Source organism: Emiliania huxleyi (genome assembly GCF_000372725.1).
Source record: "Emiliania huxleyi CCMP1516 chromosome Unknown EMIHUscaffold_14, whole genome shotgun sequence".
Taxonomy (NCBI): Eukaryota; Haptophyta; order Isochrysidales; family Noelaerhabdaceae; genus Emiliania; species Emiliania huxleyi.
The window spans coordinates 691180-706293 of NW_005201192.1; the positions used below are offsets into that span (position 1 = coordinate 691180).

General features: G+C 64.4%; 4 protein-coding genes across 4 annotated transcripts; all 4 read left to right on the forward strand.

The window, feature by feature from the left end:
* Window positions 1–3864: 3864 nt before the first annotated feature.
* On the forward strand, window positions 3865–4685 carry EMIHUDRAFT_352094 (putative cytochrome c). Its single transcript, XM_005787852.1, has 2 exons — window positions 3865–4315; window positions 4410–4685. The coding sequence occupies exons 1-2, from the start codon at window positions 3869–3871 to the stop codon at window positions 4581–4583; spliced, it is 621 nt and encodes a 206-aa protein (XP_005787909.1). The 5' UTR covers window positions 3865–3868; the 3' UTR covers window positions 4584–4685.
* Window positions 4686–6103: 1418 nt separating this feature from the next.
* On the forward strand, window positions 6104–7318 carry EMIHUDRAFT_201601 (hypothetical protein; the record flags this gene model as incomplete). Its single annotated transcript, XM_005787853.1, has 2 exons — window positions 6104–6556; window positions 6686–7318. The coding sequence occupies 2 exons, from the start codon at window positions 6104–6106 to the stop codon at window positions 7316–7318; spliced, it is 1086 nt and encodes a 361-aa protein (XP_005787910.1).
* A 1544-nt stretch (window positions 7319–8862) lies between these two features.
* EMIHUDRAFT_63113 (hypothetical protein) lies at window positions 8863–9452 on the forward strand (the record flags this gene model as incomplete). The annotated part of the gene is made up of 2 exons (XM_005787854.1): window positions 8863–9162; window positions 9252–9452. Coding segments are annotated over 2 exons (501 nt in total), but the record flags the coding sequence as incomplete, so codon positions are not given.
* Window positions 9453–10190: 738 nt separating this feature from the next.
* EMIHUDRAFT_43889 (hypothetical protein) lies at window positions 10191–11072 on the forward strand (the record flags this gene model as incomplete). The annotated part of the gene is made up of 1 exon (XM_005787855.1): window positions 10191–11072. A coding segment is annotated over one exon (882 nt), but the record flags the coding sequence as incomplete, so codon positions are not given.
* Between the last annotated feature and the right edge of the window lie 4042 nt (window positions 11073–15114).

The following is a 15114-nucleotide window of genomic DNA, read 5'->3' on the forward strand; positions in this document are numbered from 1 at the left end:
CAGGTGCGGCGGCGGCGGCAGGTGCGGCGAGGGCCAAGCCAGCGGACGTGGCGGCAGCGCAGCCCACCGGCGCAGGCGGCGAACCAGAGACGGCAGGCAGCGCGCCGGACGGCCAGGCTCCGGCAGGCCAGGCGGATGCGGCGGCGTGCGGCGCGGCGGCGTGCAGTGAGGGGGCGGCGGGGGCGGATGGCGCGCACGCACAGCCCTCTCCGGCGAGGGCGCCTGCCCTTCGCAGCGTCGCGAGCGCAGAGGAGGCGGAGCTCAAGGAGTGGCTCGAGGAGAGGGCGGCAGCAGAGGCGCCGGCGGCGGCGGAGGCAGCGGAGGCGCCGGCGAGTGGGGTGGCGGAGGAGGTGGAGGAGGCGGAGCCGCCGCCGGTGGAGCCGCCGCCGTCGCCATCGCCCGAGGAGCGGGCCGACGAGATCCGGCGTTGGAGGCTCGCGATCGGGCTGCCTGCACTGCCGGAGCCGGTACGGCCCGCGGCCGCGCGAGAGCCTGAGGAGGCAGCCGGCCCGCTCCTGCTGGCGCTGGCGGGGGGAGGAGGCGGGAAGGAGGCGGCAGCGCTGAAGCGCGCGCCAGGAGCTATCGTGCAGTTCCAGCTGAAGCGGCGGAAGGTCTGTGCTCGTGTGGACGCGATGGAGGTGGATGCTGCCGGGGCAACAGGGGACTAGCGGTTGGCCAGTTGCCCGCACCGCCGCGGTGCTTTCCCCCCCTTGTTATTCCGTACCACGGACCTCGGCGACTGTATTGCGTTGCCCGCTGATGGCCGTAAAGGCACTTGGCACTTGCACTTGGAGCACTTGGAGTGCAGTCAGCAACCGCACACCCAGGGCCGGGGAGGTAAGAAGCGCAGACGTATGAATTTTCTTTTTTCGCGCGCGGAGCACTTCATCTTGGAGCACTTTTGCCGCTGGGTGAAATTCTCAAAAAGGTGCAGCACTTCTAGCCGACATCGACAAAAGTCCCTCTCTAGCCCCGCGGCGAGCGGCCCCGCCGGAGGCGAAGAAAATTTCGCCATCTAGCGCTCGCAACACATAGATTTGTGCATAAATCAACACCTCCAATCTTCGGGGGAGTGACGGATAAAGGCGTGCGAAAGAGCTAATGAATCCGAAAGCAGCGAATCCAAGTGATGGCCCGCCGCAGGCGAAGAAAATTTAGGGTTGGGGTTCCCCTATGCCAAAGAACTCTTATTAGAGGATTTCGGCGGCCGGCGCGCCGAGGCACAGCGGTTCGCGCTGCCTGCTCGCGCTGGTTACACCGTTGCTGTGGCCGTCTTCGTCCGTATTGTACACCGAGCTGGCGCCACAGCAGAGTACAACAACGGCTCGGACTAGCTGCTCCACGGTACTACATCATCAGAGGGCCCGGCAAGGTCCACGGCGGAGCTGGCGGTGGTGGGAGTGGTGGTAGGAACGAAGGCGCACCTGTCGGCGATTCACCGCCGTTCGTTCCCGTCTCTCAAAGCTGGTTACACCGTCGATGCGCACATCGAGGCGCTCGTGGACGAGAGAGACGTCGCCTCCTCTTTCGTCCCGGGGCACTGTTCACGCCGGAAGGCCCCGTACACTGCCAAGTACATTAGCCTTCATCTCTCCTACCGCCGGCCGGGAGTGCAGCCGCCACCAGTGAGATTGTCCTCGACGTTGGCACCTGCGAAGTAATGAACAACAGGCAGTGCGTCATATGGCGCTATGATAGCCCTGCGGTGGACGTCCTCGACGCAGACGAGGCGGAGCTCATCTGCGCGGCGCAGATCGCCGACTGTCTCTCCCTCCCTGCGCGAGTGGTTGCACCACCCTGGATGAGGCATCTGGGCTGGGGCAGGGCCGTTAGTAGAGGAGGGCGACTGAGGGCGCGAGGCCGCCAATCGTCAAAGTCTGCTGCGACTGACTGTCGGTCACTGACTGAGCAATGAGCAATCGCATCGGCGGTTTCACTCACGCTCACAATCGGGTTACATCCAGGTCTCTGTGCGGGATGTGCTGGGGGGCTGCCCCCCAGTCGATTGCCGCATAGTTCGTCGATGTAACCCTACCAGAAAGCTGTATTCACACCTACCCTTCCAAAAAAAGAAATGTCCCTGCTTTTGTCGAAGATCCGGCGGGTTTATCGGAGCATCACCCCGCTACCAGAACAGAGCGTGCAAGTACTACAAGCTGACGAGCGACACAACGATGGGGAGGGGCCTTCCGCTGGACCAGCAACTACCAGATCATCAGCCGAAGGTGTACCTGAAGAAGCCTTCCATCCTGCCTCTCTGCTACTTCTATTCTCTCAGTGCGGCAGACAAGAAGATATGGTGACGTCCACCATGAAGAAGATGGTGGGACCGGAGGCAGAGTACATAGAGACAGAGTATGTGCAGTAGAGTCCTGCTGGTCTCCTCTTGATAGTGTCATAAGTGTGGCAGGTGTGTGTCAGAGCCTGACAGCACCCCGACAGCACCACCTGACAGCACCTGACAGCACCGGCCCTACGTCTGACACTGATCTGACAGCAGCAGCAGCCTGACAGCTCTGACAGCTCCGACAGCGTCTGACAGCAACACCCGACAGCTCCGACAGCACCCGACAGCTACAGATCACCTCTGATGTCAGACAAGCACCCGACAGCACCCGACAGCACTGAGACAGCACCTGACAGCTGGTCTGACAGAGGCACCTGTGACAGTGCCCGACAGCCCGACAGATCACCTGACAGCACCTGACAGCCTGACAGCCAGGGCTCAGGACCCCTCCACACCCCTACAGCGGCACCCCTACCCCTCCCGCCGTTTTAGGGCCTCCTGACCCGCACTCAATAGGGTCGATTCCGCATGGTAGAGCTCTACGGGACCCCTCGATCGTCTCGCCCTCCCTCGCTGGCGTGCTCATTGCGGGGGGGGTCATAACAAACACGGTACAGGATCGAGGTGCACGCCGCTGAGGGACCCCAGAGGGTAGATCGAGCGGTGTCGTCCCCCCTCTCCATCATCTCACTGGGAGACGTCGGCGGTGATGGCGGTGTGACCGATCGAGCTACAAGAGGAGCTTGTTCAGCATGATCAGGGTGGGCGGAGGAGTTCTCACTTCCTCAATGGGTGGGCTTCCGAGACCTCCAGACTCACGAACCCATCACCTTCGGCTTGTGTGGATTCGAACCACGCCGCCGGGATGGAAGCTTCCTGCTTCCATCTGATTAATTGTCCGTTTTCCTCAAAATGCATCAATTAATTATATTAATGAACGAATACTGCTCGGCCGTCCCGTCTCGATCTGGAGGAGACGGGTCATCCCCGTGAGGACCACAGATCCCGTGCATCTTGTCGTAGCCGGAGGGGATGCCTCCTCACCCCCATTCCGAAGGGGCTCCTTCCTCGCCTGCGCGCTGCGGCGCGCACACTTGTCACTTTTCAAGTCTGCGGTGTTCTGAGTGGAGTGCGAGTGGATGGAGGCGTGTGTGTGCGTCTTCCCGTCCATGTTGGTTTTGTGTTGCCCGTCATCCAGAGAGCCGACTCGGCGGCAGACTCTGGCATCGGCCATCGCCCTCGGATCGGACCGCAGACCTCTCCTCGAGTAAACGTACAACCAAACTCCCTTGCACGACACTATCACGCGCGCGGGACTGACTGGCTGGCGCGCACTGGCACTAACACAGCCAGTCCCGTCCGTGCCGCCGTGCCTAGAGAAACAATAAAACTCCTTACGGCGGCTCTGGCCTGAGTGCCGGCCGGAGCTAAGAAACCACGGCGTGGTATGTATGAAGGTGGGAAGGGGTGAGGGGGGAAAGAAAAATGCAGTAATCTTGCCGACATTTCCGCGATTCCTGTCCCCCGGGGTCTACCTGGTACGCCGGCGGACACCTCGGTCTGTGCGGGGGGGGGGGGGCCATGGGCGGTGTGGTCTCTGCGGCTGCCTCGGGCGCCACGGGTATTGGCCAGGACACCGAGGCCCTGATCCGAGCGCGGCAGGCGAGGATGCGCCAGGAGGTTCTCCTCGCTAAGCTGCACGATGAGGCCCGGCTGCATGCCTCGCAAGAGTGGGACAAGGAGAATGGCGAGTCCCAGCCGGCCGCCGCGCCGCCAGCAGCGTCCAAGCCGAAGAAGAAGAAGAAGACCGAGAAGCCGCCCGACAAGGCGGCCAAGGCTCCAGAGACGACGGCAAAAGACGCGCCGGCGGCGGCGAGTGCGCCGGCAGAGCCTGCCGACACCGCGAGGGGAGCCACCCTGTTCAAGGCGAAGTGCGCCGCGTGTCACACTTGCAACGAGGGCGGACCCAGCAAGCAGGGCCCCAACCTCTACAGCATCATCGGCGCGCAGACGGCGCACGACAAAGCGGTGCCGCCGCCAGCCGCGCCCCAGCCCGGCGGTCCCCTGCCCCCTGCTCGCTTCCGTCCGCGCGTCCGCTCACGCCCCGTATCGCCAACCGCAGTACAAGTACACCAAGGCGATGTCGAGCTTCAACTCGACCTGGACTGAGGAGACGATGCTCTCTTTCCTGGCCAAGCCAAAGGAGGTGGTCAAGGGCACCTCGATGGCCTTCCCGGGCTTCAAGAAGGAGAAGGACCGAGTGGACGTGGTGGCGTACCTCAGCACGCTCAAGTGAGGACGGCGCGGGACGGCGCGGGAGTGGAGTAGGCCGTGCACGAGGTGCGTTGTGATAGGTTAGTAGGTTGGGGCGCGGAAGTTCCTTCATTCAGGGGTATTCAAGGAAAAGGCGACCTAAGTCGACCGACGAATGTCCAAGTCGAATGTCCGGAGGCACCATGCGCCGCGCAGAGCACTGCGGAAACCGGGCCCCGGCTCCTCTAGTGTCCACGCGCGGCTTAGAAGCTCATTGATTTCTTTTTTGCACGACACTGGGAGTATAAACTTCTTTTTGTGGCACAACTGATCTCGGCTGTGCGATGCTGCTGAAAGCTGTGCTTCTCTTCGGCGCCGTCGGCACGTCGGCGCTTGCGTCCTTCGCCGTGGCTCCGCGCCACCACCTGTTGAGTCGCTCCGGTCAAGATGTGCCCCGGCATGGCGGCTGAGGCTCTCAGGTTGGGCGACGCGAGCGCCGAGAAGGTGGAGCAAGACCTCGCGTCCCCCATGGGCTTGCTCGGTTGGCAGGGTCGGATTTGGGTTCTTTGTGATGCGTCAACTTCAAGTTCCGGAACGACTCAACAGGGTCTAAAGACGGGGGAGCGACCGGCCTACACTTGGAGTGCAGTCATTAACCTCACATCCCCAGGGCCGGGGAGCTATAAGAAGCGCACCCAGCGGGCCGGATGATCGGTATCGGGTTGCGGGCAAGAGAGCCCTAGCCCAGGGGGTGCGCGTTCCCGGGGAAAGGGCCGTAAAGTAAACACGGGTCTCCGAGAGGGCTCCGTGTACCGGGTTTCCCCTTAACTGCAGAACGCCCCCTCTACTCGGAGCTAGTGGACACGGTCACGGACACTACCGGACACCACCCGTCAGCCGTCACGTACACACACGACTACTTAACGTGTACACTGCCCGGCTGCGCGGCGGCTCCCCGGCGCGGGGGCCTCGTCCCGCACCCATCAGGGCGAATCTTCGGTCTGGTTCGGTCTCTTGCTCGCTTTTCGGGCGTCGCCCCACTGCCTCTGAACTCGTTTTTGATGTCTCTTCTTCGGAGGCGGCCCCCCCGCCCCACCTCCGCCGGCTAGCCCCATTGGCTCCGAGGGAGCTGACAGCCCGGGCGGGGCCTCCCCGGGCGAGGGCGGCGGCATCGTGTCTCGTCGCCACCCCTCCCCGGGAGGTCGGGCCGGCTCTCCCTGGTCGGCGAGTCGCGCCCGCATCCGCGGCCTCTCTATCGTTCTCGGCTCGCCCTCCCCCTCCTCCGGCTCCTCACTAAGCTCGGGAAGGCACGGTCCCTCTTGTCGTAGATCACGGCGGTCCAGCCGCCGCCGCGACGGGTCTACCCCCGGTGCGCGGTGGGCTCGCACCCGCACGGCCCGATTCCACTCGCAGAGGCCGAGTCAGCTCGACTCTCTCGCCACCCCAGACAGTTGGCTCCAGGCCTCACCCGGGGCCCTCCGGCCCCGGCCTTCCGGTCCGCCGGCCGACCCGCTGTCTCCCCACGGCACCACCCCCCCCCTCGGACCCCTCCCCCACTGCACCATGAAGCGGAAGCAACGAGGCTCCAGGCCTCCTCGGTCGAACAAGCCTTCCTCAGCCACTCTCGTGCACGTCCTCTACCTCGAGACCGCCGAGGACCAGCGAGGCAGCGACGGCTTGCGCTCTCCGGGCGTGCACCTCAACGAGCGCGGGCGCGGGCCGGCGCTGTGTGCTGCGTGCGGTGGCGTGGCCGACGCGTGGCGTGGCCGTCTGGACAACATGCAGACGGCACTGCGCATGTGCTGCTCCGAGGGCGCTCTCTTCCGGCCCTCCGTCGCTCAGTTTGCGCTCGTCTCTCCGCGTGCAGTGATCCGGTACAGCCTGGCCGAGTTTGGCGGGTGGCTGAGTGAGCGTGGCACGAAGCGCGCCACTGAGGCGGTCGTGATCGGCGCAGCGCTGCGCGCCGCCTCGGGCGAGCTGCCTGCGGCGTCGGGCGTCTCCCACGCGCCGCTCGAGGTTGCGCCCGACGGCTCTCCCGAGTGCATGTGGGCGTGGGTGGCGGGGTGGGCGGCGGCCGTGAGGGCCCGCGCCGCCGGCGGTCGCGTCGTTGCCCTGCTTCTGGACGCCGCGGCGCCGCCACTCGAGCACACAACAGCCGCCGGCGCGCTGGCGGCGTCGCTGCGAGGGTGCGGCGTGAGCGACCTGCTGTTGTGTGTGGGCGGCCCGTCGGGCGTGCCTCGGCGGTGGCAAGAACGGCTGGCGGCGGCGCTGGGCGGCGAGCGCGGCGAGCCCGCTCCTCCGCTGCTCGGGGTGTCGCTGCGGGGCGGCGTGCAGCACTCGGCGCCCGCCCTCGCGGAGCTGCTCCTGCTCCACGAAAGAGGGCGCCTGCTGCCGCTCGTGCAGGACCGGCTGGCGCTCAGCGACGAGCAGCACAAGGCGTGGCGGCGCGCCGAGCGCGAGATAGTGCACGCGTGGCTGCGGGCTCTGGGCCTGCACGCCGACGGCAACACGGCTGACGGCGGCGGCGCTGCCCTCCCGGCGGCGGCGGAGGTGGCGCGGCTCCTCGAGGCGCACCGCGCGCTCCTGCAGAGGCTCGAGGCGGCCGGCTCGCTCCGTGCGGGCGCGAACGAGGTGGGGGCCGGCAGCGAGGAGGGCACGGAAGAAGCGGGGGAGGGGCCAGGGGGGCGGCAGGGCTCGGCTCGCGGCGCCCTTCCGCACAAGCCAGAGGCGGCGCGAGCGATCCGAAAGAAGAAGAGGAGGGCGACACAGGGGAACTGAAGACATCTGACGCCGCCACCACCCACAGGGAACAGGGTCAGACTCAGAGATTTCGCACCTCACAGTTTCAAACGAACCTTTTTGGTGCTTGGAGTTGGACGATGGACCGCTCTTGCGGCTTGGAGTTGGAGCTTGGACCCGCACTTGGTGTTGGAGCACTTGCTCTTGGAGTGCAGTCGGTAACCGCACACCCAGGGCCGCCGGGGAGCTAAGAAGTGCAGCGGGCCGGATGATTGGCGTTAGGTTAGGTTAGGTAGGAAGGTGAGAGACTATGGAGAGTTCACGTCATGACGGTTAAAACGGCTGTTAACCGTCATGACGTGGTCAATATGTCATGACAGCGGCTGCGAAACGACAGCAGCAACGACGGCAGCAACGACAGCTGGTGACAGCTGGTGACAGCTGGTGACAGCTGGTGACAGCTGGTGACAGCCAGCTGCCAAGGAGGAGTGAAAGGCACCAGGAACAGTGACAGCCATAGTGACAGTGACAGTGAAGCCAGTGAATGCCAACGACAGGCGGTGACAATGTCAGCGCGGGGCCCCGCGAGTGACAGCGACAGCGACAGCGACAGCGACAGCGACAGCGACAGCGACAGCGACAGCGAGGCAGCGCCACAGGCACAGCCGTGAGGCAGCCATAGCCCTCGTGAACGAACTTGAGCTTATTCCAGCCATAGTCATCGTCTACGATCCACATGCAGACTGCCGGTGACAGCATGCACCTTGAGAGGTTCAACCCGAGGTGTGTTGCTCAATGCTCTGCGCGTTTGCTTGTGATCGTGATTTCAAGGTCCCAATCCTCGCGGCTGAGGATTGACACCGTTCGCTCGCGTGAGATTTTTGAGCGGCAGATGAACCAGCGCTGGAGCCCATCACGGCACATGCTGGAGGAAGGAGGGCAAGGGTTTTGCAGATTCTCCGACTCACGCCCGCTGCTGCTGAGCGTGCGTGGCTACTGTTGAGAGGGTTTCTCATGTGGCGTCGGGCGTGCGAGTGAGCGGTCTCGCGCGCATGCATCTATATCTTGAGTGTCCTGTCTCTCTCGCTAGTGGCACCACACACTGTCCTGCGGGGGTGCTCATGACAGCAGCAATGACAGCAGCAATGACAGCAGCAATGACAGCAGCAATGACAGCAGCAATGACAGCACAGCAGCAGCAACGACAGCGATGACAGCAGCAATGACAGCAGGAATGACAGCTGCGCAATTACAGCAGCAGTGACAGTTGGACCAGTCGGGGATGGTTACGACAGCAGCAACGACAGCAGCAACGACAGCAGCAACGACAGCTGGTGACAGCTGGTGACAGCTGGTGACAGCTGGTGACAGCTGGTGACAGGTAGGTGTCACTGTCGCTGTCGTTTGCTGTATGACAGCTGGCAGCTGTCATGACAGCGGCTAACCGTCATGACAGCGGCTAACCGTCATGACGTGAACTCTCCATAGTTTCTGAAGAACAATCGGGAAAACGAATCTTTTTTCGAAGGAGGTCTTGAAGACCGTCCACCGCAGCCGGCCCCTCCGCGTAAACGAGGGACAATATGTCACCAAAGCTTCACATTTCGCGGCGGACCACTGCCCTGCTGCTGATTGAGTACCAGAATGAATTCACGGACCCGCGGGGCGGGCTGTATGCCTCCGTGCGAGTCGTGCTGGAGGCCACGCGCATGCTTCAGAAAAGCCTTGAGCTTATCGCTGGCGCGCGCGAGCGAGGTGTGCTAATCATCCACTGTCCAAATGTGGTCGACCCAAAGGTCGCTTCTGCCGACGCACGTGCTGGCATGATGACCGGCCTCTATCGCGGCCTCTTCTTGCGCGGCTCATGGGGCGCCGAGATGTCTGTCCCGGTGCACGACCAGGCTTGAGCCATCAGCCGTATCACACCCTTCTTTTGCCGCACCACGGTACACCCTCCCTCCCCGGGTCGTAGGATGTGGTGCTGCAGAACAAACAGGGCCTTGATTGCTTCACGGGCACCAACCTCGAGGCAATCTTGCAGGAGTACTCCATCAGCACCGTTGGGCTATGTGGCTTCCTCGCCAACGTCTGTGTTGAGTCGACTATGCGCACCGCCTTCGACAAGGGGCTGCACGTCGTGACGCTTACGGACTGCGTCGCGGCGACGTCGCTCGAGGCGCTGCGATCAGCCACGCAGATCTCCTTCCACCACTTTTCTCAGCCGGCCACGAGCGACGTCTTCCTCGCTGCGCTCGAGCACGAGTCGCACCACCACCACTCGCATCGCTCGCACTCGACGCACTACTCGCACTCGCCGGACGGGCTCTCGGCCTCGGTGAACGACTCAGTCAGCGAGGCGAGCGACGACCTCAACTCGTTGCGCACCTCGCGCTCCGAGTGGGTCCTCTTCGAGGGGTACGTGCACAAGAAGAGCCGCTGGCTCGGCACGTGGCGCTCGCGGTGGGTTGTCATCACGCCATACCGGCTCGTTTTCTTCCAAGACCGCGACGCGGCGCGCGAGGCGGAGGAAACTTCCATCACCGAGCCGGGCACCGAGAACTTTGACCTCAGTGGCGTCGGCAGCGCCGTGCCCACCTCCTTCCCAGGCATCTCTCCACTTGGCCTCGCCGTCTGCATCACTGGTAGAGGCCGGTCGGGAAGCAGTATCTGCTGCGGCGCGCTCGTGGAGCGCGAGCTGCTGCTCCACTTTGGCGAGAGCCAGACCGCGATCACCACCGCACTGCGCAACTTGCTCATCACCGCGCTCGTCAACGCCCGCGAGAGCGCGCAGCACCGAGCCTCTGTTAGCGGCGCAGAGAGCGCGCGCGCCACCGACAGCGCCCGTCGGAGCCGCGACCTGTGGCGCTCGCACCTCTCCCGCCACCGAAAGTCGGCGGCGGTGCATGCGTTCGAGAGCAGTCGAGTCCATTTCGAGGAGCGGTACGAGCTCGGCGACATGCTGGGCGAGGGAGGTCAAGGGGTGGTCCATGCGGTTACGTGCCTCCAGTCGGGCGAGCGGATGGCGGCCAAGCTGATCAGCAAGGTGGGGCTCTCGCGGAACGCAAAGGCTCGGCTGAGGAAGGAGGTAGATTTGCAGCGGCAGGTTGACTACCACCCCAACATCTGCTCCGTCTTCAACTTTTACGACGAGCCTCGCCGGATGGTGGTGGTGATGGAGTTGCTGCCCTACGGGACGCTGTACGATCACGTCGTCGCGCACTTCAGCTCTGGCGGCCGGCTCGACGACGACGAGTACAACGAGGCGCACGTCAGCCGGCTGCTACAGCAGGCGCTCTCGGCGCTCACGACCATGCACGACCGCGGTATCGTCCACCGCGACCTCAAGCCCGAGAACGTGCTGCTCGTCGATGCCGGCGCCAACGGCGAGGTTGGGGCTATCCGCATCGCGGACTTTGGCTTGGCGGCTCAGCCTGAGCCAGGCGATGAGCTGTGTGAGTGCGTGGGGACACCGGGCTACACGGCGCCCGAGGTGCTCGCCGGCCTTCCCTACGACACCTCCGTGGACGTCTTCTCGCTTGGAGCGATGCTGTACGCGCTCCTCTCGGGCTGCGAGGCATTTGCTGCGCCGGGCCTCGACGATGAGGAGGTCCTCCAGCGCAACCGCATCGGCCGCTACAAATTCGACGCCAGCTGGGCGGGGGTCTCCTCCGAGGCCAAAGCGGTCGTCAAGGCGATGCTCATGAGAGAGCCGAGCAAGCGTGCGACAGCGCGCGCCTTGCTCGCCGAGGGGTGGGTGCAGGGACCCGCGAGGTCGAACACAGAGCCGCTGCGCATGGCGGTCCGGGTGGCGGTGGAGAGGCAAGGCTCGCTCGTCAACGCCCTGGAGGGTCTCGAGTGCGTCTCGCCGAATCCACGGAGTGCCCGGCGTTCCAAGAGAACCAGCACCACCTCTTGGCTCCCTGGTGCGTCGTGGCCGTCGGGCCGCGGCAGGCAATGACGAGGGAGCCGCCTAGACCTGACTCGCACGTCCCGTGAGAGTTCTGATAACACGTCTTGGTCTCCGTCTATTCTCCTTTGCTGTGAAGAACAAAACAACTCTCTGAAAAGAAAGTCTCCGCGCCGGCGCGCGGGGCTGCGGCGCACACACGCGCACAGAGCCACACCCACAGAGGACGACGACTCAGGAGCCTAGATATTGAAAAAAAGCACAACGAATACAACTCTATAAAAAGCATGATCACCGGCAGACCCGGGCACATACTCATTATGTCACATACGCACCGAGATTTTGGCATCGATTTTCGGCACCCCGCCGGCGTAATTTGTTCTCCTCCGTTGTTCTCTCATCCCTCTAGCACCTGCCCCACCTTCAGCTCGGACAGCAGATTGAGCTGCGACAAGCTTCTCCGCCCGCTCCGTCTCATGTCGCCACCCTCAAAGTCGGCGAGGCGCACCATCTCTCGGCCCCTTTGGCCTGGCGAGCCCGTCAGCCTCCAACCGCGGGCCTGGCGGCTGACCTGCTGGTGGCGCGACCGCTGCTGCCTCGTCAGAGGGCGAGGCAGCTCCGCCTTGGCCACGGCCTCGGCAATGGTCCGATTCCGATCGATGCACAGCCGCCCAATCACCTCGGCGGGGTTGCCGTCGCGGATCGTGTCGTGGCAGTCGCCGCCGCCGAGCCCGAAGCGGTCGGAGGCGGCGTCGATGCCGACCTCGCGCGCGGTGGCGATGGCCGAGCGGTCGAGGGCGAGCAGCAAGTCCGTGTTGTGCGCAAACTCGGCGCGGAGCGACCTGCGGCGGGGTGCGGGGTGCGGGGTGCGGGGTGCGGGGTGCGGGGGACGGGTGCGGGGGCGGGTGCGCGAAGTGTGCTCCCGGCGGTGCGGCGCCACCTGGGGTGCACGTCCCACGGCACGGAGTATTCGTGGCCGGAGCGGCTGTCTTGCGCGGCGTTGTCCGCATTCTTTCGCTCCGCCGCGAGGGTGGCGGCCGTGATCTCGTCGAGCGGTGGCAGCTGCAGCAGCGACCAGTTGCCTTTGAGAGCGCCCGACTTGGTCACGCCCCGCAAGTGGTACATCTTGTACCTAGAGGGACCGCGAGGAGCCGGGATGACCCGAGGCTGGCCGACGAGATGCCGCGCCGGGCAGCTCCTCCCCTCGCCCGGCGGCGGCGAAGGCCTCGAGGGAGTGCGCGAACTCGCGCAAGTCGACGAGCCTGCGCGCCCGCTCCGCCACGCCCGGGGAGTACTCGGTGAGCACCGCCTGCGGACGCGGCTGGGCGGTCGCCTCTCTACCCCCTCGGGCGCGGCGGTGCCGGGCGGGTGAGCGTGTGAGCCGGCGTGAGAGAGAGGAGACACACAGCAGCAGGCCGGCTCGCCTTTGGTGGCGCCTCGCGCAGCAGCCGCCTCATGCCGGCAACCACCTTCGGCTCGTACCCCTCAACGTCGAGCTTCAGCGCGCACGGCTGCTCGTGCACGACGTCGTCGACCACCTGGCGGGGCGGGGCGGGGCGGGGGCGTGAGGGGGCGTGAGGGGGCGTGGCCCGCAGCGAGGCGTGGCGTGGCCAGGCTGCGGTCGGCTGGCGGCGGGGTGGTGCGCCTCGGTGGTGGAGTGGACGGTGTACGTGTTGGACTTGACCGCCGGGTCGACATTCAGCCCTCCCACCGACGCGGTGCCCCAGATGCCACGGTCCGGCACCCGCATCTCCACGGGCTGCGCGGCGACGTCAGACACGACCGACTCGCGCACCTCGACTCGGTGGGAGAGGTTGTTGAGGGCGACGCCGATCCGGAGGAAGGCGCGGAAGACGGGGACCGGCTCCCACGCGATGACACGGCAGCCGAGCGAGGCGGCGTACAGCGAGTAGTACCCGAAGTTTGCTCCCACGTCGATGACGAGCCCGTTGTCGGCGCAGCACGCCTCGGTCAGCCGGCGCCAGTAGACATTGTACAGCGGCTCGACGGCGCGGTGGCGCTCCATGTGGGCAGAGACGTCAAAGTCGGCCCGCCCAGTCGTGTAGGGCATCAGAAAGGCGGGCTGCGTGCGGGTCCACGCCGCGAAGACCTCGACGGACCTCTCTTGGAGGAGGAGTGTGTTCGAGGCGTTGAGCGAGGCGGCACTGGCGGCGGCCAGGCGGTGCAGCCCGGCCGCGCCTGCTCTGGCGCCGGCGCCCGCACAGTCTGTGCAGTCCGTGCCGAGGTCGCAGAGCACTCGGACCTGCTCCTGGCTCTGCGGACTGCGCCACAAACTGCTGCCGTCGCTGCAGACGCCGTCGAGAGCAGCGGCGCAGGAGTCGTCGCACCTGGCCCGGCCGCGGCGGCGTCTGAGGCGGTAGTGGCGGCCTCGCGGAATGGCCGCGACCTGGGCACAAAACATCACCACCGCTCCGGCACAAAGCAGCAAGCGCATGTGTCACACGGCGGCCGATGGCGTGCTTGTTAGAGTTGTTGCTCCCCTGGCAGAGTGCTGCCGTGTGAGCCAACGTGTCCTCTCTCGAGGTGTTCTCATTGACAAGGCTGTGAACGGGGAGGATGTAGCGATGTAAAAGAGCGGTTGCACACAAAGCAAACAGCCGGGAAGGACTTCGGCCCGACGGATGGGACTGTTCAGCTGTTCACAGCCTTGTTATTGAGTGAGAAGAAAATACGTCCTATGGCGCTTTGCGCTGGTCTGTTGAGAGGTTGAGGTGCGAGCCCTGGAGGCCCTGGGGATGGGGTGAAACTACACACTCTCTGGGACAAGCAAGTCTCCTCTCTCTGTCTGGGATCGGAGAGGTGTGATCGTGTGAAAGCTCCTGAGTCGGGCCTTATGCTTATCTCTCACACTCCCCCGTTGTCTGCAGGTGAGACAACAAAGGTCAGGCGTCGCGCTGATCAGAGGCGCGAGGTAGTGAACGTAGCATAGTGACCTTCCGTCTCCCGGGCTCAAGGTAGTACTCGAGTAGCCTATCGGAGCGGTCGACTGGATGTCAATTGAACAACATGGCTCACATGGGAGAAGCCGATCTAGTAGATCAGCGGACGAGCTTGGCTCGGTGCTTGAGGGAGGTCGTCTTGTCGAGAGCCTTCGAGCCTTCGTCCAGATGTCGGCGGCTCAGCGCAACTGGTCGCTGGTCGGGACGAACTCGCTACTCGGGCGAGGAGATGTTGTCCTCGTAGTGGAGGCGGCCGAGACGGAGGAACTTCTCAAAACAAAGTGCCGGTTGCGAGAAGTGACTCCACCGTTGCGGGTTGCGAGGTCCGAGGACGACGCCGTTGCTGTCGGGCACGGGACTGGCGCGCACTGGCATCTAAGAAGCACAGGAAAATAATTTATTTAGCGAAGCCACCTCCCTCTCACGGACCACTGCGCACTGGGGTCTGGGCACAGGACTGCGACTGGCGCGCACTCCACTGGCACTAACACAGGTACACCACGGGAAAAGAAAAAGCTGCTGATAAACCAGGAGAGACTGCCGTGATGAACCGAAAGGTCGCTAGGAGCTGCGAGCCTGCCGCTGTCCCTCTCCCTTGTGCCTTGAGCCTTGTCAGGTAGGAGCAGGGAGGAGACTCGGAGATCCCTTTTAGGCACTTCTAAGTCTTAAGCGCCAGGTCTGACGAGCTGGGCTTGTGGCGCTCAGCTAGGTCATGCACACCCTCTGGGCGCTGAGCTGAGTGGAGCGAGTGGAGGGCTGGAGCGTGGAGGCGAGAGTGTATGTAGTGGAGCCCAAGGAGCCGAGCGGAGCCGAGCGGAGCCGAACAGAGCTGCCACAGTGCCATCTGGCGCTTAAGACTTAGAAACGCAGGGATCTCTCGCACGAAAAACTCGAACACGCACTCCAAGGGCAAGGCGTGAGAGAGAGAGAGACAGAGAGTGTGTGTTATGCACAACAACAAACAAACT

Bases quoted from the DNA above. Each gene is read 5' to 3' on its own strand.
- EMIHUDRAFT_352094 (XM_005787852.1), top strand. From the start codon at position 3,869: ATGGGCGGTGTGGTCTCTGCGGCTGCCTCGGGCGCCACGGGTATTGGC. The intron at 4,316-4,409 runs GTGCCGCCGCCA...CGCCAACCGCAG, and splicing joins AGACGGCGCACGACAAAGCG to TACAAGTACACCAAGGCGAT.